This window comes from Mustela putorius, unplaced genomic scaffold, assembly GCF_011764305.1.
Source record: "Mustela putorius furo isolate JIRA1106 unplaced genomic scaffold, ASM1176430v1.1 tig00000487_pilon_pilon_pilon, whole genome shotgun sequence".
Classification (NCBI taxonomy): domain Eukaryota; kingdom Metazoa; phylum Chordata; class Mammalia; order Carnivora; family Mustelidae; genus Mustela; species Mustela putorius.
The window spans coordinates 8,824,217-8,845,945 of record NW_025421399.1 but is presented as its reverse complement, the minus strand read 5'-3'; the positions used below and the strand labels follow the sequence as shown (position 1 = coordinate 8,845,945).

Below are 21,729 nucleotides of genomic sequence, written 5' to 3'. Positions count from 1 at the left end.
TTGTCAACAGTTCAGTTTAGTTAGGCAAGTTCTCTTTTTTAGAACACAATGTAGCGGAGCTCACTGCTTTCCGAGACGGAACGAGGACCGGCCAGCACACAGAGCCGGTTCTCCTTTGCCTCTCCAGGGAGGCTTCGACAGCCTTCGACACGTGGCTGCTGAGGCTCCAGAAGTTCAGGAGGCCCAAGGGGAGAGGCTGGAGATGCAGCAGCGGCCACGGAGGAACGCGGATGCCGGGAAGGCCGTGGGGGTGGGAAGCTAGTACACTTCTTGGCAGTCTCCTTCCACGCTTTAAAACAGTCACCTGCCACCCGCAGGGCGTGGGTGGCAATAATGACCCTATGCTTTATTACTTTTTGAAAAATTTGCTACTATTTTCTGTGTGTTTATCTGCCAGATCTCAATGAAAACCCAGGATTTGTTCAGATAGTCAAATCCTTCAAGCTTTTTCTTCGTCATTTAATGATGGTCAATTCAAGCTGTTCAACTTGAGAAAATTCATTAACTAAGAATTCACCCTCTTAGATAGAGTTCAACATTTTGGGGGAAAACATGTCTCCACTGTACATTTTAGTTTTAATTTATTTTACCTTCTATCTGTTCCTCTAAAACACATTCAGTCTTCTTGACCTGGCACATCAGTGCTGCTGAACGATAGGAAAGACAAAAATCAACAGTTGCCCAGCTAGTATGGAACTTAGAAAGACAAGCAGCTCAACCAAGCTATAAACTCCTCCAAATATGGCCTATCCTTTTACTTTCTTTTTACTTTCCGCACACCACCTACTCCAAGGCTCCACGATCACTTATCGTTTTGAATGGAACAGGTGGCATTCAGGAACAGCCGAACAGAAGCAGTCAGAGGGGAACTACTTCATCTTCCTTGTCATCAACTGACGTGTCTACCTGCCTAGTCTCTGCCTTCCCTCGAGTGCGTAGCTGTCCTCGCTGTCACCTCAGCGCTGTCCTCTGCACCACGCCCTCCCCTCTTGCCAGATCAAGCCCTTGCTCCCACAATCATCCCACCGCTGCCTACCTTGTCGCCATTTTCTTCTCCAGTGGATCATGCTCATCGACAAACAAACGTTTGTACTTACCTCATTTTCTAAGAACTTTCCATTGGCCCTACATATCCCTCAAGCTTCCACCTCATTCTTCTGCTCCCCTTTCTTTCAAAATTCCTCAGACGGGATGTTCGTATCCCATTCTCAGTCTACACAGGCTTTTGTTCCCACATTCCTCTGAAACTGGCCTTGACAAGGTGGCGAGAGGCCTTCTTGCCAAATCCAATGGTCAGTTCTCAGTCCCCATCTAACCTCCCCAGTTGGCAGCCCCTGAAACAACTGGCTGCTCACTTCTTCCTTCGGAAAACACTTGCTGCACACGAGTTATGTGAAACCAGACCTTCTCAATTTCCCTGCTCCCTTACTGGCTACTCCTACCCAGTCTCTTGTTTTTCCTCCATCTCTTCCCCATCTCTAAGCACCATAGTGACCCTGGGAAGAGTACTGGGACTTCCTTTCTCTTCTCTCTCTACTCATGGGTCCATGTCTGTCACCACCCTTCACCTGGTTGTTTGGCCAGAAAACGGAGGAGTCCCGCTTGAGTTCCCTCCTCCCTCTCACACTCCATTTCACATCCATTAACAAGTCCTTCCTGCCAAACACATCCCAATCTGACCACTTGCCATCACCCCCAGCACAGCCCCCAGGTCCAAGCCATGGTAACCTCTCAACAGATGCCTGCTATCTCTCCTAACTAGCCCTCTGACCCCGCATCCCTAACAACGCTCCACACACCAGCTAGAGAAATCTTTTTTTTTTTTTTAAGAATTTTATTTATTTATTTGACAGAGATCACAACCAGGCAGAAAGACAGGCAGAGAGAGAGGGGGAAGCAGGCTCCCCACTTAGCAAAGAGCCCGATGCGGAGCTCGATCCCAGGACCCTGGGATCATGACCTGATCTGAAGGCAGAGGCTTTAACCCACCGAGCCACCCAGGCACCCTATAGAAATCTTTTTGAAACTCAGACCAGTTTTTGCTCAAATGCTCCAATGGCTTTCTGTCATACTCAGAAGAAAACCTAAACTTTCCACCACAGTTCACAGAATTTGATATAAGCTGCCCACAGCTTAACCTTGACTCCTAACACTCTCTCCCTAACTCACTCCATTCCAGTCACATACCAATCCATTCTCTCTGCACAAAATATTCTCTCCTTACTCCAAGTTTTATATAGTTTCCTCCTTCCCTTCATGAAGGTTTTAATTTGAGTATTACTTCTTCAGAGCCTTTCACAGGCCACATCTAAAATAACACCTTACGTGAAACAACAACCCTTCACTCTGCCCTTCACTCTGAACACCTTTCATAGCATATCCTTTCATAGCAATTATCATTACCTTACCTTACTTTTGGGCAAGAGAGAGAGAGAGGTATCGCTGTTGTCTCCTCTACCATAAGAGCAGAGACGCTATTTTGTTCACTGCCACATCCTAAGGCACTGGAACAATGGTTAGCACAAAGTAGGTGCTCAATAAACATTTGTCAAATAATGAATGATTAGAAAGACACTGCTTCTATTGCAGACTTCTGAGTTATCTAGGGAATGGGAATCATTAATCAGCCATATCACTATCTAGGAAAAAAAAATTTTTTTTGTAGTTTTTACTTTACTTTCTTTTCCTTTTTTGAGAGAGCACATGAGCAGGGCTGGGGGAGGTGGGGACAGGTCCCGAAGGGAAGGGAGAAAAATAATTTTAAGCAGGCTCCACACCCAGCACAGAGCCCAACGTGGGGCTTGATCTCACAGCCCTGAGATCATGACCTGAGCTGAAATCCTGAAACAACTGCTTAAGTGACTGAGCCACCCAGGTGCCCCATAAGAAACATCTTTAAAATAAAGTATCCTAAAACACAACATACAAACTTCATACCACAGTTTTTGAAAAGAACTGTGTTCATCTTTGCCCACTTAATTCCCACTCCATACAAAAGTGCCATTTGTTTTAACCTAGATGAGAAAAGTTAAAAACAAACAACTAGGAAGAGGAGGCCTGCTTTAAGTCTACCCATGTTTTTAGACTATGTTCCTAAAAAATCGAGGTAACTGAAATATTTACGGGGGAAAATTGGGAATTGCACGCTATCTGCTAATTAAATATCTCAACTGATCCTAAAACTTCCCAACTACTTATCTTGCATAATTTGTCTCATCCTTACCCTGTCTTTGCTACCAAAATACTTTGAAGTTTCAAATAAGAGTAACGTGTAAGCAGCTGGTCCCTTCAATGTTTTTTATGATCATTAACAATAAGTATTTATTCTTTCCCGAGAATTTGACCACTTGTTTATCTGTTGAACTACATTTCCCTTTAAAGGCTTTGTAGTGAAAAGAGAAGATATAAAATAGAAGACTAAAGAATGATACGACGGGATTGCCAAAAAAATCTCCATAGTTCAGGAAATCCTAGCATGCCTGGTTTGTTGTTTGTTTCCAGCTTGAATGAGGTTTGTGCAGACAATTAGAATTGTCTTTTTGTTCCAATGGGTTATACAGGAAAGAAACAGGAAATCTTGATGAAAGCTTGGGCTTTACAGGATATTTGTGTGAGTGTTTAGCCCATGCGTTTGATGTTTTTCTCTCCACATCTGCTCACTTTATGCCTGCATTCTGGCAAAAATATTTTAAAATACCACTTTGCTTTTTTCACTTCGTTTCAGTTCCTGGCATGATGCTTCCTATACGGGGGGGGGGGGCTCAGAAATGAAAACCGAATAAGGAAACTGAGACCCCAAAAGCACAAGTCATTCATTTCCTCTGGACGGCAAGTCCCTCTTTATCAAATGGGAGGATGAGGCCAGATAAGGGCTTCTAAACTTTTCCACCAAAGTACCCCCAGCAGCAGTGAAAACAAATAGCACCCCTCTGGGCAATCTGAGGGCATAGCCCGAAGCAGACTCTGCAAGCTGGAGGTTTCTTTGAAATGTCCTATTTCATCTCAAAAATTCATGAGAACTGTGCATTCTTCAAAACAGGAAAGTCTCTGTTTGTTTTAATATGATTGTTACCTCAGTAGTAAAACTGCTTCGCTTTCCCACAAAATAACCAAGTGACTCCAACCTTCCAGGAAGCCTGTATGCGGCCCACACACCCCCTGGCCCTGGCTGACCACCCCAGGATCACCCACCCCGGGCTGAGTGGAGACAGGGGCCTGGGTGACGGGAGTCTATGTTCCCTGCCCGTGTATATCACACTTTATAGAAAAGTCAGACAGAGTAAGAGAGACGTTGTCACACTTGCACAAAATGGCAGCTGAGAAGGGAGGCAGAAGCCCCGAAGGACAGCCAGCTAGACAGGCAGGTAAGTAAACAGGTCAGTGGGGGGGCAGAGATCTCTCCATCTGTTGCAAGATACACACATGGGCTGAGTGTCTCATCAGGCAAAAGAACAGACAATCACAGAACACTGGTTTAAACGGGACCTCAGCGGTAGGCCAGCCCTGCCCCCCAATGTACAGCGTCCCCCTACAATACTCCCAAGGGCTACTTCAAACTTACTTTCTTCCAAGATAAACTGCAGCACACTTGAATAGTGTTTTAGGGAAGAATGACTTTGAAACGACTCAAAATATGCCTCCCAGTTATTATCTATACAGGGGTTCCATTTCTGCCCCCAGGAAGGGCAAGGGGATTCCGTTTAGAGTGGAGGATAGGAGCGTGGCTGGGGACCAGGGTCGGATTCTTTCACCTGTTAAGGGTGTGGGGGCTTGGTCAGGTCCCTTAAGAGGAGGTGCTTCAGTTCCTAAATCTAGAAGATGGGGATAAGACATAATGGTCTCGGGGCGCCTGGGTAGCTCAGTGGGTTACGCCTCTGCCTTCAGCTCAGGTTATGATATCAGGGTCCTGGGATCGAGCTCTACATGGGTCTCTCTGTTCAGCGAGGAGCCTGCTTCCCCCTCTCTCTGCCGGCCTCTCTGCCTACTTGTGATCTCTGACTGTCAAATAAATAAATAAAATCTTATTTAAAAAAAAAAAAAGAATTACCGGTCTCTGCCTCACAAGACAGCTGTGGGGAGGGAGGTGGCTGAACTCATACACGTACCCAGAAGGCGGTACGTGGCCCCGAACCGGTCCTTCTAACTGCTGGCTACTGGGATATTCCCACATAGATTGATCCTACTATTTCCTAGATGGCAGACCTTGAATTTAAGAACCAACAGATATGCTATTCTCTGTAGGCTTATTTTCTCTTTTCCAAATTCCTTTAAATATTTTCTCTTATCAAGTTCCAAGTCTTTCTATATTCTGGAGACTTTCGTTTGAACACAGCTTTGCCAGTGTCCTACTTCAAATGTAGTGGCCACAATGGACATATTCCGTACATGACCTGATACGGAAACAGTGCACTGGGCCCATTACGCCATCACCCCAGGCGTGTCTTTCTGTCTGCCTTGCTGTTTCCATCCTTTATACTCACCAACCCCACCCGGCCTGGGGTTTTTTTCCCAATAATTTTTTAAATCTAAGCATAGGATTTTATATTCAATCCTAATAAATTTAATCATCTTAATTTCAGCTGTCTAAAGCTTCAGAGTACTGGTTTTCATGCCTTACTTGTTAACTGCTCCTCTGAGCTCTAGGGAAGCAGGGAAATTTAGGTCCGTCTCGTCATCTGGTGATGGACACACTGAGAAATCTCACTTCAAGTCGAGAATTGGTCATTCAGAGATGGCCCTTTGAACCATCACTTAGCCACATAAAATGCACCAATACCTAAACCATGTCTTCCCACATCGCCTTCATGAAGGACCTTACCAGATGGCTCAGTGAAGCCCAGCGCTACTTGCCTTATCTACCAGCCTGAACCCCCGTTCAAAGAAGGAAATGAGCTTAGTTTAATCGGCTTCGTTTTCAGTGAACTTGTGCTAGCTTGTAGGAACCACAGCTATACGCCTATCATTTCTCATGATAAACTTTCACAGTAAAAATCTTAACAATTTGGAGTGGTCTGGGGGAATACTGTTCCAGTTAATAAAATTTTCTGCCAGAAAGGGTTTTAAAAAGTTGGTATATTATCACATCAATAAATATTCTCCTAAAATTTACTGGCTCATATTCCTCTTGCCTTTGTCTTTCCCTAGTGAGTGACTGCCTGGAATCTTCACTCTCAACACCGAGTCTAATGAACGTGCCTATAGATATAAGAAGAATAAAATGGGTGAAATCACCAAAATCTGAGAGATTCTTGTGTGAATTTTTAAAAAAATTCCTGTCGCACATTTGCAGGACTCTTGTGCCATTTATCCCTTTTTCATGAAAATGAAGTACAGAAAATGAAGTACGAAATTAAAGCAACAGCATGCAGTTTCTTTTCTTTTTTTTTTTAAGAGTTTATTTATTTATTCATGAGAGACAGAGGGTGGGGGGCAGAGGCAGAGGCGGAGGGGGGAGCAGGCTCCCTGCTGAGCGGGGAGCACCATGTGGGACTCAATCCCAAGACCCTGGGATCACGGCACTTAACCGACTGAGCCACCCAGGGCCCCCCACCTTTTTCTTTCTTTTCTTTTCTTCTCTTTCTTTCTTTCTTTTGAGAGAGCATGAGCAGGGGCAGAGGGAGAGGAAGAGAGAGAATCTTAAACAGGCTCCACGCCCAGCACGGAGCTGGACATGGGACTCAATCCCTCAACCCGGAGATCATAACTTGAGCCGAAATGAAGAGTCAGATGCCCAACCGACTGAGCCACCCAGGCATCCCAACAGCATGCCGTTTCTATTAATAGTATCAATTCTTTAAAAAAATAATTTTCCTTATTAAGTATCTTTAAGGAAGACTATATACAAAGACAAAACTGGTAGATTTTTAAAACCATCATTCTGAGAAAAGCCTTTGAAACTTACATTCTTTCAAACAAGTTTGTGTAAGTGTATTTCTTTTTCAAGTTTTCATTTCAATTCAAGTTAGTTAACATATATGGTAAATTGGTTTCAGGTGTAGAATTTAGTGATTCATCACTGTGTAAGTATATTTTTAAATTAAAAACATGATTGTTACACTAAAAAAAAAAATCATGGGTCGCCTGGGTGGCACAGTGAGTTAAAGCCTCTGCCTTCAGATCGGGTCATGATCTCAGGGTCCTGGGATTGAGCCCCACATCAGGCTCTCTGCTCAGCGGGGAGCCTGCTTCCTCCTCTCTCTGCCTGCCTCTCTACCTGCTTGTGATCTCTGTCAAATAAATTAAAAAAAATCTTTTAAAAAAAAAATCACAATGTGGAAAGTAGGGAGTATAGAAAAAGCATCGACCATGATTCTATCACCTAAAAAATAATTAACATTATTGTTTGAGTATTTTTGAGATTAAAAATAATTGGGTTAGTGGAGTAAATACTTCTTATGACTCTTGGTAGATCCTGCCGAAACTCTCTCCAAAAAGGCTGCATTAATTTAAATGCCATCAGCAATATATGAAGTACAAATTTCACTAAACTTTTGCCAACTTTAGAGGTTTATCATTTTTAATTCTAATTTGCATTTTTATTAATATAAGGCTGGAGATGTTTTTACATCACTTATTCAATTCATTTCTTATCTGTTTCTGTCCTTTGCCGGGACATTTGTTGGGACAGTAATGATTTTCTTATGATTTGTGCTTATTATTTTATATGCTAAATATTTTTATTTGTTATATATTTACCAATTTCATGAGAGAGTCATTCTTTGCCTATCACATTCATTGCAAATAGTATTTGTTTTAACTTAAAATAATTTTTATTTAGTCAAATACTAACTTCCCATGGTGGGTTTTTCTTATGTGCCCAACTTTAAAAAGCCCGAGTTGTGCCAAATCCATCACAAAATAAAAGCAAATCAGGCACTGAAGTCACTTGGCTATATATGATTAGAAATTTGTCATCTACAGGGTGCCTGGGTGGCTCAGTGGGTTAAGCCTCTGCCTTCGGCTCAGGTCATGATCTCAGGGTTCTGGGATCGAGCCTGCTTCTCCCTCTCTCTCTCTGTCTGCCTCTCTGCCTGCTTGTGATCTGTCAAATAAATAAATAAAATCTTAGAAAAAAAAAGAAATTTGTCATCTACAAGGTTATCATCAAAATGAAAATATAATTTTAAAAATTTATTTATTTTTTTGAGAGACAGAGCGAGTGAATGGGGGGTGAGAGGCAGAGGAAGGGCAGGAGTGGCAGAAGGAGAGGGACACAATGTCCAGCAAACTCTTCACTGAGCGCAAAGCCCAACTCGGGGCTTGATCTCACAACCCTGAGATCATGACAAGACCAGAGCTGAAACCAAGAGTCAGACGCTCAACAGACTGAGCCTACCAGACACACCTGAAAATGTAATTTTTTAAAGTCTTAAAGAGAATGCTTCTCCCCCTTATACTCAGCCTGAAACACAATAGCTGCTCAGTCATATCTGTGTCATAGAAGCGGTTTTTAACTTGCTGGGTTTCCTCTCTTCCGTGTTCCTCCACCAGCTTACTCAGAGGAACTGACGTTTTTCTTGTTTCTATCTTTGCTTTTAATGTTGCTTTTAATCCCCAAATGATCTCAATTATACCTCATAACTAAAGCACAATAATATGTAACACATTTTGCCCTTCCTTAATATTCTTATTTATAGGACCACCTGGGTGGCTCAGTCATTAAGCATCTGCCATCGGCTCAGGTCATGATCCCGGGGTCCTGGGATCGAGCCCCAAGTCGGGTCCCTGCTTGGTGGGAAGCCTGGAACACAAGCCCCCTACTTGTGTTCCCTCTCTCACTGTGTCTATCTGTCAAATAAATAAATAAAATCTTCAAAAAAATTCTTATTTATATTTGGTCATCTCGGTTTCCTTCTCATCCCCACTTCCCAATCCAATTAATTATTAAACGATGCAATGAATTCTATCATGTATTTCTCATATCAACTCAGTTACAGAAACATAATGTAATAGAGGTTGGAAGAAATAGAAGAGAAAGTTTCTGTTCCATTGTAGACTACACTCCATTCTGGGAAAAAAGAACTCTTTTTTTTTTTTTTTAAAGATTTTCTTTATTTATTTGACAAACAGAGATCACAAGTAGGCAGAGAGGTAGGCAGAGAGAGAGGGGGGAAGCAGGCCCCTTGCTGATCAGAGAGCCAGATGTGCGGCTCAATCCCAGGACCCTGGGATCATGACCTGGGCCGAAGGCAGAGGCTTTAACCCACTGAGCCACCCAGGTGCCCCAAAAAAGAACTCTTTATGATATTTTACAATACAAGAACTGATTTAAGTGTACGGAATAATGAGATGATTAATGCCATAATTTCAGAGAAGGAAGAAATGGGTGCGGGCCAAAAAGGTCACAAGACATTTTAGGTAAGTGTTGGAGCAGGAAGCAAGTTTTGAAACCCGGGCATGATTTGCGCAGACAGAATGGAGGAAGATAAGGCAGATAATACAAATAACAAAGAAGGACCAATTTGCAAACTTCACACCATCATTATGAAAGTAACTCAGGTATTTTTACCAACATTTTCTGATAAGTGAACGACAACAACACACAGCCATAGGGTCACATGTCAGATCAGATTTCCTTTTCATGGAACTCAACTGAGGCCCTAATTGCTACACTTAGGAGTGAGATTCAATTTAGTAATCACGAGGCATTAATTAGTTTTTGATGTATTAGCCACTTATAAGGAATTGCAAATCCAATAATAAAAAAATTACTCAAGTTTTCAGAATAAAAAGGTTCAAAAAAATGTTTCTTAACTTCGTGATTAAGCTAATTAACATTTTCCCAGATGTTAAGGAAACAAGGCAAGCAAATTAGACAAACAAGTAAAAATTAATAACCACCTTGAATATTCTAAGAATTAGCAGGAATATATTTTTAGAGAAGATGAAAATAAAAATTTTTTATAGAATAACTAAGACACAGAGCACTAAGAACAAAATCCAAACCTCTTACACTGCCCCAGACATCCTGGGCCTAGCCCAAGCCGAGTTCTCACCCCCTCTCCTACACCTGAAACCTTCACCTCCACACTTGTGCTGAACCGGCCTTTTCTGTCATTTTCATTCCTCAAACACTTCCAACTTGCTGTCATCTCAGATCCTTGCACTCTCTGTTCCCCCAGCCTAGAATACTTCATGCGACTTCATGGCTAGCTCACCCAGAGTTTTCAAGATTCTTAGCACAAAGCTCCCCAGCTAGGATGGATTCCCTGACCATCCATCAATGCTGGTAATCCCCTTCCCACCTCCACCCAACAAGGCTTCTGTTCACACCTTCTTTCTCCTTCAGAAATCACTTCGAAATTATTTAGTGTTTTGTTTTGTCTTGTTTTTTATTAATGGCCTGGCTACCTGCCCAAATTCAGTAAATGCTCTGTTAGCCATTTGGATATTTGCTCCAGAGAAATGTCTGTTCATGTCTTCTGCCCATTTCTTGACTGGATTGTTTTTTGTTCTTTAGGTACTGAGTTTGATAAGTTCTTTATAGAAGCCCAATGACCCAGAAATTGCACTACTAGGTATTTATCCAAAGGATAGAAACATAGTGATTCAAAGGAAACATGCACCACAACAGCCAAAAGAAGGAAAGAGCCCAGATGTCCACTGACACATGAATGGACAAAGAAGAAGTGCCATACGTACATAATGGAAAACTACTCAGCTATCAAAACAAATAAAATCATTTGTAATGACATGGATGGAACTAGAGAGTATTATGCTAAGCGAAATAAGTCAATCAGAGAAAGATAATTATATGATTTCACTCAAATGTGGAATTTAAGAAACAAAACAGGTGAACAACGGGGAATGGAATGAAAAGCAAAATGACATAAAAACAGAGAGGGAGGCAAACCATAAGACACTCTTAACTATAAGAAAAACACTGAGGGTTCCTGGAGGGGAAGTGGCTAGTGGGGATAGGATAACTGGGTGATGGGCATTAAGAAGGGCATGTGATATAGAGCACTGGGTGTATATGTGACTGATGAATCACTCAACTCCACCCTTGAAACTAGTAATACACTATATGTTAATTAAATTTAAATAAAAAATTTTTAAAAATTATTATAAAATAATGTAGTATATGCACTGTTAGAAAAGGACCATTGTCAGTCTAACTTACTGCTCTGCCCAGAATCAGGACATGGTAGGTACCCAAAACTACTTCTTAAATAAATGAACAAGTCAGTCTTCTGCTCTGACAGGAACAGAAGGACACAAGAATCACAATAAATGCTTCAATTAAACATGCATTTTAACAAATCATTGGAATAGACTTCAGGAAAGACCTAACATCCTATTTCTGGATTTTACTGAAACATTTTGCTTTAAATGATTCACATATATCAGTAATAACATTCTTAGTAATATCATCATTGTGCAAGGATTTGATGTTATGATGAGATATTTAAGGTTTTATTTTTAAGTAATCTCTACACCCAGTGTGGGTCTCAAACTTACAACCCCAAGATCAAGAGTGACATGCTCCACCAACTAAGCCAGATAGGTGCCACTGAGATTTTTAAAAGAGAGATTATAAATGCATTTAAAAATTTCAATGGCATCAAAATGAAAGACCAACCTGCTGTTCATATCGTTGCTTGACATCCTCCAGCTGCCATAAAAACTCCTTTGATTGTTTCTCACGAAGAGACTTGGATCTAGTTAGATCTGCTTCCACTTTTTCCATCTATAAAATTTAAAAATCAAATATATTTTTAAACAAAAAATTAATTTTTTAATTTAATTTTTCATGCTTTTGTAATTTGTCTATTCATTAAAATGGCAGATTTTAAATACCCCTTATCAATCATAATGGTGAATTTAAAAATGATAAGAAAATGAAAGCTATATCAATTTATTTATATATATTTAATAGTTTAAGCCAGGGAAATTAATACTGTACATACTTTATCAAATTCTAATGTTATAATAACATTGTAATGGAAATATACTTCTGAGCATTCAAATATTCAACAAGAATTTTTAAGGCCTTGGCATGTGCTGAAGGGGAGAAAATATTTGCAAGTCATATACGTGATAAGGGACTTGTATCAAGAGTATATAAAGAATGCCTACAGCCCAGTAATAAATGGGCAATTATACTCAATTTTAAAATGGGCAAAGGAACAGAAAAGTATCTTCTCCAAAGAAGATACACAACTGGCCAATAAGCATCTGAGAAGATGCCAACATCACTGCCATTAGGCAATTTCAAATTGGAACAATAATGACATACCACTTCATACCCACTATCAAAGGATGCTTTAATCCAGACCAATTATATCAAGTGTTGGTGAAGATGTGGAGAAATCAGGACCCTCATGCCCTGCTGGTGGAAATGTGAAATGGAAGATGGTTTGGCAGTTCCTCAAAAGGATAAACAGGGTTCCCATATGAGCCAGGAATTCCACTCCTCAGTGAGAAATTAAAACACACATCCACACCAAAACTTGTGTACAAATGTTCGTAGCAGCATTATTCATTAGCCAAAAAGAGGAACTAACCCAGATGTTCATCAATGGATGACAGATAAACAAAAAGAGGTCTATCCATACATAGGAGTGTCATTCAACCACAACAAGGAATGAAATACTAATACATGTTATACATCATAACATGGATGACCCTTGTAAGTGCTATGCTAAGTGAAAGGAGATGGTTGCAAAAGACTATGTGTTATATGATTCCATTTGTATTAAATATCCAGAAGGCAAATCCATAGAAACAGAAAGCAGACTAGTGGTTGCCTAGGGAGAGAGGGAATTGGGGGGTGGGCACTGACTGCTAAAGGGTATCAGATTTCTTTTGGGGGCAATGGTAATTTAAAATTGATTGTGCGGAGGTGCCTTGGTGGCACAGTGAGTTAAGCAACTGACTCTTGGTTACAGCTTGGATTGTGATCTTGGGGTCATGAGATGGAGCCCCAAGATAGGCTCCATGGTCTGTGTGGAAGTCTGCTTTGGGCTTGTCTCCCTCTCCCTCTGTCCTTTCATGTCTCTCTGCCCCTCCTGCTCACGCTCTCTCTAAAACAAATGAATAAATCTTTTAAGAAATTGATTGTGCTGATGGTTATACAATTTGTAAATATATTAAAAATGATTCAATTGTACACATATAATGAATTAATTGTTATGTGTGAATTATATCCCTTTTAAAATTTTTTAAGTAGGTTCCATGCCGGGCAACTCGAGGCTTAATTTCACCACCCGAGATCAAGACCTGAGCTGAGAACAAGAGTTGGGACACTTAACTAATTAAGCCACCTGGCCACCCCATATGTGAATTATATCTTAATAAAGGTGTTATTATAGAAAAAATTAAAAGTCAAACACTATGCCATATTCCATGAGGTCTCACATGATCTAATCCTAGGTACCTCTCTCCATTCATCTCTGCTACTCTATATAACCACCACCACTCCAGCCCACCGTCTCCTTGCTGGGCTGGAGACATGCCAGAGATGCTCTTGCCTTGGTGTCCAGCAGCTTCCCCTCAGATGGTCACACAGCTTCTTTCTTTAAGTCAAGTTTCTGCTCAGATGTCATCTTTGTACTGAAGCCTCCCTGACCAGCCTAGTTAAATAGCAGCCCACCTCCCCGTCGTCACAGTCTCCTTTGCCCTGACCTACTGTTCCTTTTTATCATAGGACATATCACCTTCAAGTATACTATACAACTTACTTACTCCTTAGGGCTCATTTTAATGTCTGCCTCACCCATGGTAAAGGAACTCCACATTCACCCATGTATCCCAATGATTTAGCCCCCTGCCCAGCACCTATAGGGCCTCAGTAGTCAAATGAAGAAGAAAAAGAAAAAAGGCAAACCAAGTGTATGAAACTAGGTTTGAGATTTGATGAATAAGTAATTTTCAACATTTAATAGTGCGAGAGTTTCGATAACATACAAGATCATGTTGAATCTGACATTTGTCACATATAAAATTAGAGATAATGTATGATTATCTCTGCTCTTGCCAGATTCTTGTTTATATGTGCCAAGAAAGAAATATTCTTACAGATAGTAATGAAAAATCGCTTCCTATAATATGAAAATCACACCTTGTATTCCTAGTACAGTTTTTCATTTGTCTTTCTTCCCCTGATTTGATTTTGTCTCAGAAGATATCTTTCTTGAGACAACTGTCAGTTAATGTGATAATCATCTTACCACTGGCTACTTTATATTATTTATTATTCTGCTGCTGCACTGATAGCTTGAGATATTTCTTTTTCTTTTTCTTCCCCAGCTTGTATCCAATGCTCTCTTGCGGGTTACCTTTGGTAACTGCTAGGATTGGACAAAACATGAACATTAGGGGAAATGAATCCTAAAAGTCCTTCCTTCACAGTTTTTCATCTTAAATTAAAAAAAAAAAATTCAAATGCATTTACTAAGACATGATTAAACTTTAAGGCTCTAGGAACAAAGCTCTTCAGTGAAGAGCACCCAGTCACACTGGAGGAGAACAAAATGCATATGGCCACTCACTGCTGTGCTATCCAACAGTCCATTCCAGAGTCTGCTTCTCACACCCAGGTCTGAAGTATCTAAACTATAGCATGAAATTTAGCCTACTTCTTTGTAAAAATCCAAAGGGTGCAACCCTAATAATACTAAGTCATCGGCTTCCAAATTCAATGATCAGAGTTAAAAGATTATTGATCTACAGGTAGTTGGTATTGTGGCCATGAATAAATTTACTAAGGAATACTCAAGTGCACTTTGTTTTCTTTTGTTTCTAACTCAAGATGTGGGTTTCAAGGCTCTCTTTCCTTCAGTGGTTGTCACATCAGACCTCAAGCAGAAGGCTCCTTAGCCTGTCCTCAGCAGTCTGCGCTCCCTATACTCCAAGATCCTTGGCTTTTCCCAAACAAGCCATGTCTGTTCTTGATCCTAGCCTTTTGTTCTTTGCACTCTCTGGAAAACCCTTTTGTGTTTTCCCTCGCCCAAACTGATAGTCTTCAAGGCTGACTCAAGTTTCCTCTCCGGTCTGTGAGGTGTTCTTTAATCCCCCCAACTGACATAAGGGCCTTCCTTCTCTTTACATTCAAGGACTCAACATCTATTTTCATGGCAAGCTGTGTTTCTCTCTGTAATACAGAAGTGTTTCAAATGTGTGAGCTTTGTTTATTCATCTAGATCATGAGCTACCAAATAAAAGGAATCTATGATTTATAATTCTTTTATATCTTAATTATTAATTGGTATGGTATGCACAATAAATATGCATTTAATCCTCAAGGATGAATGAAATGATTGGCAAAAGCAAAAGGGGATCGAAAAAAGAGAAGGTACATCAAGGAGGGAAGATCTGGTTTATTTAGTACTTTTAAGACAGATCTTCACATGAAGTTGATTTTAAGTTCTTATTTTATCTCGGCACAAATTGACTACTAAAAGTAAATAACAGATACTTAAATATTTAAAATATTTAGAATTTAAAATAAAAACTAAATGTTTTATGTACTCAAAGCTTGTCAAAAATAGAGTATCTTCAAGAAAAAACAAAATCCTCTTCTATAACCAAAACAGGTACGAATTTAAAACACATAAAAAGACCTTTTATACCTAAACATTAAAACAAATTCGAAGTAAATAACTGATACAAGAAAATGAAAATGTGTGTCATTTTAGATAATACTGACCGAAAATGCAAGGCCCCATTCCATTTTCCTTCAATAATTTAACAAAACAACTTAAAAAGTCTTGTAAAATACTTAGTTTGTATAAAAACATAGTGTTCTCTCAGTTGCCATAGATACAAAAGATTCTGCTTCCTCATACATCTTTCCACATTCCGTTCAACTTCAAGGGCTAGGAAAATAACAACAGCACTCCTTTATTGTGTAACTCTGGTTTCAAGAAAACCTAGGAGTAAAACTCAGTGGTCAACTTCAGAGCAAAAAGGGGTTGGGTGTATTTCTGTGAACATTTAGTGTTTAAAGACGGAAGGGGTGGGGTTGGGGGGGTGTTTTCCTCCTCTGGTGCCTCAGGCATTAGGTACTTGGCTACACAGAAGAGAAAACCCAAGTGACCATGCAGAGCTTAAACGACATAGGCCCTTTATGTTTTCCTTGTGCCACAAGTTCAGAAACGGGCCGCTATACTGGCAGTTCAAAGATGTCAGGGTTAAGGTCTCTGCAATTCAGCCTTCCCATAATAGTTGCAAAATGGCCTCTACAGCTCTGAACATATGGGAAGGGAAGGGCAAAGGGTCCTATAGCTGAGCTGAATACCCTTTTAAGGAGCTTTTCTGCAAGTTCCTGTCAATCGCAAATTAATTATGCTGTTGCGTCTCATTCATTGCAACTACATTAAAAAGTAAGCTCCATCTGCAAGGTGAGAAACTGCAGTTTTAAAACTGTGTCTAATGTTGCCCTAAATAAAATCAGGGCTCTATGAATAAGAAAGCAGGCGTGGACATCTGGCAGTCACTGTCAAATAGGGTCGTAAATTATGCTCTTTCTCTAGTAAAGTACTCTTGTGTAACTATATTCGGAATAATTCAACATACAATTCACGTTATAATAGGCAGACAGTTGTATAGGAATATACAATTCAAAATATATTTTTGTATTTAATACATATGTAGGTAAACTATAAAAAACTGTCCTTCAAGTATGTTTGGATTAATCGATCGAGCGATCAGCCGATCGACAGAAACAGGCAGGCAGGCAGATAGATACAAATGGCAGAAAAGCAGATCATTAATTCTATGGTTGGCTAAAGACTCCGTAGAAACTAATATCCTTAACAGGAATACCATTGAACTCATTAGTTGATTATATCTACAGTTCTTTTGTGAGAGAAAACCATAAATTGATAGAATACAGATGATATCTATGGTACCCGTCCCAATCAGTTTGTGGGAGTTCTGGATCTGCTCTGGATATGAATTTCGGACTCCACACTCTGAAGTTGCCTTTCCACTTTCTCCTGGTCTCTTTTAATGAGCATGTTTTTTTTTTTTTTTAATTTTAATAACGTTATATTCAACATTTTGGGATTTTTTGTTTCCTATTTAGAAAATCCTTACTAGTTCCAACTATCAAATGTTTCTACGCTTTCTTCTGAAAGTTTTATGTAATGATCACTGAAACTATCACTTGTACATCTATAATCCTGGAATTAATTTTGTGCATGGGTAAAATAAGAGGTAAGATTCTCTTCTTTTCCCCATGTGGCTATCCAATTGACACGGTGGCATTTCCTACAAAGATCATTCTTTCCCTGCTGCACTGCAGCACCCCCTTCAACATGAGTCAGACGGATCATGTATGTACGAGTCTAATTTTGAGTCTCTGTCTTCTGTAACATGTGGTCATCCTTGTGCCCAAACCATGCGGTACTAATTAGTGAAGCTGAATATTAGTCTCAGTAGCTGGTCATATACACTGGGCTCTTCTGGATCGCCAGAGCAATTCTTAGCCCTTTGTATTTTCATATACATTTTAGAATCAGCTGTCGGTTTCTCTCACTTCCCTTCACCCCCCCAAAAACAAAACAAAACAAAAAAACAAACACCAAACAAGCAAAAACCACATACCAACCCCCCCCCCAAAGCCCAAAAAACCCATTACTAACATTTTGATTTTCAGAACTGTGTTGATTTTATACATGAATATGGGGAGAACTGACATGTTTATGACATTGAACCTTTGAATCTGCCAATTTATTTAGGTCTTCTTTTCTTGATAATGTTTTCCAGTTTTTAAAACAGAAGTCTTGCACGTTATTTGCTGGATTTATTCTTTGGTACTGACGTGAAGCTTTCTCACGCTGACATCTTTTTCAAAGTTTATTTTCTATTTGTTGGCTGCTGATATAGAAATAAAACTGCATTGTCTAAGTGCTCTTATACTCAGTGACTTTACTAAATTCATTACTGTCAACCTTTCAATAAGCAAACATTTAAGAAATTTGTAGTTACAACAAAGACTCCACAATTGCAGATAAATGCCAAACTCAAGAGGCTGGCTTAAATGTCTTTCCCCGTGTTCTCTGACTAAAGTTTATTCCACCAGTCACACCACTTATTAAATCACACACTTTAATGTGCTGGCCTATCACACAAGCCATAAACATGTCTAAATAATCTCTGAATTCCCAGAAACAACAATGGCTGATATGGAGCAAGTGTTCATAAGTTTTTAATAAATGAATGAAGAAGTCAAATCTGTTGTATCCTTGGCCATTAAGTCAGTAAAATAACTGAAGTATTAAAAAATAATGTTACTGTTTCATAATCAAAAACCCTTCCAATCAGTCAAATGCAGAAAAAAAAATGACATATTTTCTGGTCCAATGTCCTCAGTAGATTTTTTTTTTTGGCTTATTTTTGTCTGCAAAAGAGATTAGTTATTGATGAATATTACAAGGAAAAAGCTTCATTTATTTCTCTTAAATTAAGCATTTAAGGATAAAAGTTGAAATTTCTTCTAATTACTCATTTTGTTGTTGCTACTGCTGTCATTTAATTTTGTTTTTCAAAGCCAAATACTTATACATATTCTCTTGATGTTGTCATTTGGAATTGATGAATTATCATAATAGCCTCTATTGAAACATTTAAATATAATTTTAGAATTTTACTTCCACTACCTAATCTCATCTAAAGACAAAATTTCAAATGTTAAAAGGGTAGAGAGATGTCTCCATTATCATCAAAAAGTAACTGAGATAAAATGCTTCTATTTATATTGGATCTTTTATTATCTTAAAACTTGTCTTAAAAAAAAAAAAAATTACTTAAAATTACATGAGCCAGCAGGACCCTTAAAGGACAAGAGGACAAAGGTCTAAGTCACAATGAATGGTTCATATGATGACTCTTTCTTTGTCTGTTATCCATTTACACTTAATGACACAAATATATCCAGAGGGAATTCTTTCTTCCTTGTAACTTGAGAATATTTTTTCAGGTATTCAACAGCAATAATAGGGTGATGAATTAAATTTACAATCTCTAAGAATGTAAGAAACTGCTAACCAGTTACAAGTGTAAGAGGAGCCAGAAGCAACCTCACTAGTCAACAGCTGTGTTTCAGAATTTTGTTTGCATGGCAAGCCAGTGGGTTCTCCAAGTCCAAAGCTAACATCAGGTAGCTGATGACAGTTAAAAGAAAAGGGGAAAAAAGAAAAAAAAAAAAAGGAATTGAATTTAAAGTCACATATTTAGCAGCTTAGCAGCAAATACCATTTAATGAGGATGTACTTTCAAGGGTAGAAAAATTAACTAGAAGTCAAGTGGCTAGTGGAAGCCCCAGGAGGAACTAGTTAGCTGACATTCATGCAGTCAGTTTAAAAGATTAAAAAGTTTCACTTTAGAATTCCTGCCAGTACTTCAAAAACATAGCTGTCTTTTTCAGTCATCTATTTGTTTCACAGAGAATAGGTAAATATAGAATACTATTTTTTTTAAAAGTGTGATTACATATGTATAAGTGGAAAATTCTACCACAGTAGTACATTTTCACAATTAAAATATGTATATTTTATATCACTAATTGCTGATAGCTAATATTTATAATAGAGTTCACCACTGGAGTAAAAATTAGGTTATTGAAGCAATCTTAAATGAGATAAAAAGTTCTTCAAAGTGAAAGAAACAGTGTGAAGCAATTTTTTTTTTTAAACTTTCTCTGTTCCATTTTTCTCTCCTGGGCCTCATTTTTGAAATAGCAATTCACTTTCAAAAACAAACTCAAAGCTTTTATTTTTTTTTTAATTCAAATTCCCATTGTCTGCTATCTGCAGCAGTTTCCAAATGGAAAAAGATGCCCTAAGCTCTGTTGGCTTTTACACAAAGATTTTAGTAAGGAAAGAAATGAGCAGTTCAAGACAACAACAGAAAAAGAAGACTGTTAAAAATATAGACTATGGAAAAAATTTGAAAACATGATTCTCCAAATAATGAATCTGCTGATTTTTTAAAGAATTTGAGCTACATCGGATGCATACTTTTTAACTGATAATCTGGAGTAGAGGACTTCTAATTTACCATGTTTTGACATATATATTTTCTTAACATTTGTTAAAATTTGCCAGGTAAGAATTATTTGATTTGTGAATGAGCCCAGCTATAAAAGGGTTCCATCATAGATGATGTTCTTATTGTTATACTCACATCAAAGGTACTATCTCTATTTCAGAAACCCAACTGCATTTGGCAAAACTATTTATGATGGAAACCACTGAAAACTATTTCTTCAATAGAAGACCATCAAAAGAATTTGTTGCTCATTGGCTGCCATCACTGTCATTTTTCAAAGAGCCTAAATCAAGCACCACTGGGGCAGATCAGACAGGGTGATAACTACTCACAAAGACAGGACACAGGAGTAGGGTTATATGGAGGAAGAAAGGAATCCCAGAGGCTTGGACCCAATGGGTCCTTCATGGGATCATTTAACCAGTCCATAAAGATATGATACTTAGAAGGCAGGAACTCTTGAACTCAATGATGTCCAGAAGTGGGAGAATCAAATGCATCTGGCAGGATTGGTGAAGCAAAATAGAAGAAAGACCATGAACCAGGCACATAGCAGAACAGTCAGACATATGAGGGTAGAACAATTAAGGGTGGTTCCAGAATCAGTTCCACACATACCATTGTTCATCCCTGGATTTCCATATTTTATGGCAGTCCATTCTGTGCCTAGGCAGGGTTCTTCATTTAATCGTTCCTGAGACGACATTATCCCCAGGACTCTCAGTTCTGCCATACAACACAGGCTACTTTTTCATCTTAAAAAAAAATTTATCAACTTGAAAGAATTACCATTATTGTGGGTTAAACTGTTTTCTTAATTTCATTTGCAGATATTTCATTGCTAGTATATAAAAGTATGGCTACATTTCATATTTTAAAGTTGTATCCTGAAAACTTGTTGAAATCATTTATTAATTCTCATATTTCTTGTATAAATTTTGATCATAAAAGATCATTGTGTCATCTGAAGATATGTGTACTTTTCCCTTTCCAATTAATATGTTTGCTTTTCCTTTCTTTTCCTCACCCTCTCCCTCTTTTCCTTCCTTCCTTTCTTTTCTTTCTTTCTCTCTCTCTCTCTTTCCATTTTTTCCTTATTTTGCCTTAGTGCACTGGCTAGAATGTCAAATGCAATGTTGAACAGAGGTGGCAAAAGCAGACATGGTTTCCTCACTCTTAGGAGGAAAGCATTAAGCCTTTCAATGTTAAGTACACTAGCCATAGAGTTTTCATAGATGTCCATTATTAAGTTATGTAAGTTTGCTTTCAGTCTTAATTTGCCAAGAATTCTTTTTTTATCATGAATGGTATTGAACTTTTTAAATGTTTCTTATGTCTCTACTCAGATGATCATGCTGTTTTCTCCTTTATTAATATGTTACATGGCATTAGGGGGAGGAGTCAAGATGGCAGAGGAGCAGCAGGCTGAGATGTCATCAGGTAGCAGGAGATCAGCTAGATAGTTATCAAATCATTCCAAACACCTACAAATTGATTGAAGGGAAGAAGAGCAGCAATTCTAGAAACAGAAAATCGACCACTTTCTGAAAGTTTATCTTAACAACACCTTTCTTAAAAAAAAAAAAATCTTTTTGAACCTTCATAATTATAGTCATATTTTATCCTTCATTGTATCTAACTTTATTTTTTGTATACACATAGCGTTTTTTCTTCTAAATAATTCTGGGATACAACTTCTTTTAATAGATCAAAATATACCCTAAATCTAGCACA

At 38.8% G+C, this 21,729-nt stretch overlaps 1 protein-coding gene across 7 annotated transcripts in view; it reads right to left on the bottom strand.

Moving 5' to 3' along the window:
* CEP112 (centrosomal protein 112) overlaps positions 1 to 21,729 on the bottom strand; it is a 408,382-nt gene that overhangs the window by 210,083 nt on the left and 176,570 nt on the right. For all 7 annotated transcript variants that reach the window (XM_013054507.2, XM_013054504.2, XM_045080931.1 and 4 more), the window contains one exon: positions 11,582 to 11,689. In XM_013054507.2, the coding sequence (XP_012909961.1) occupies positions 11,582 to 11,689 (108 nt within the window). The remainder of the gene's footprint in view (positions 1 to 11,581; positions 11,690 to 21,729) is intronic.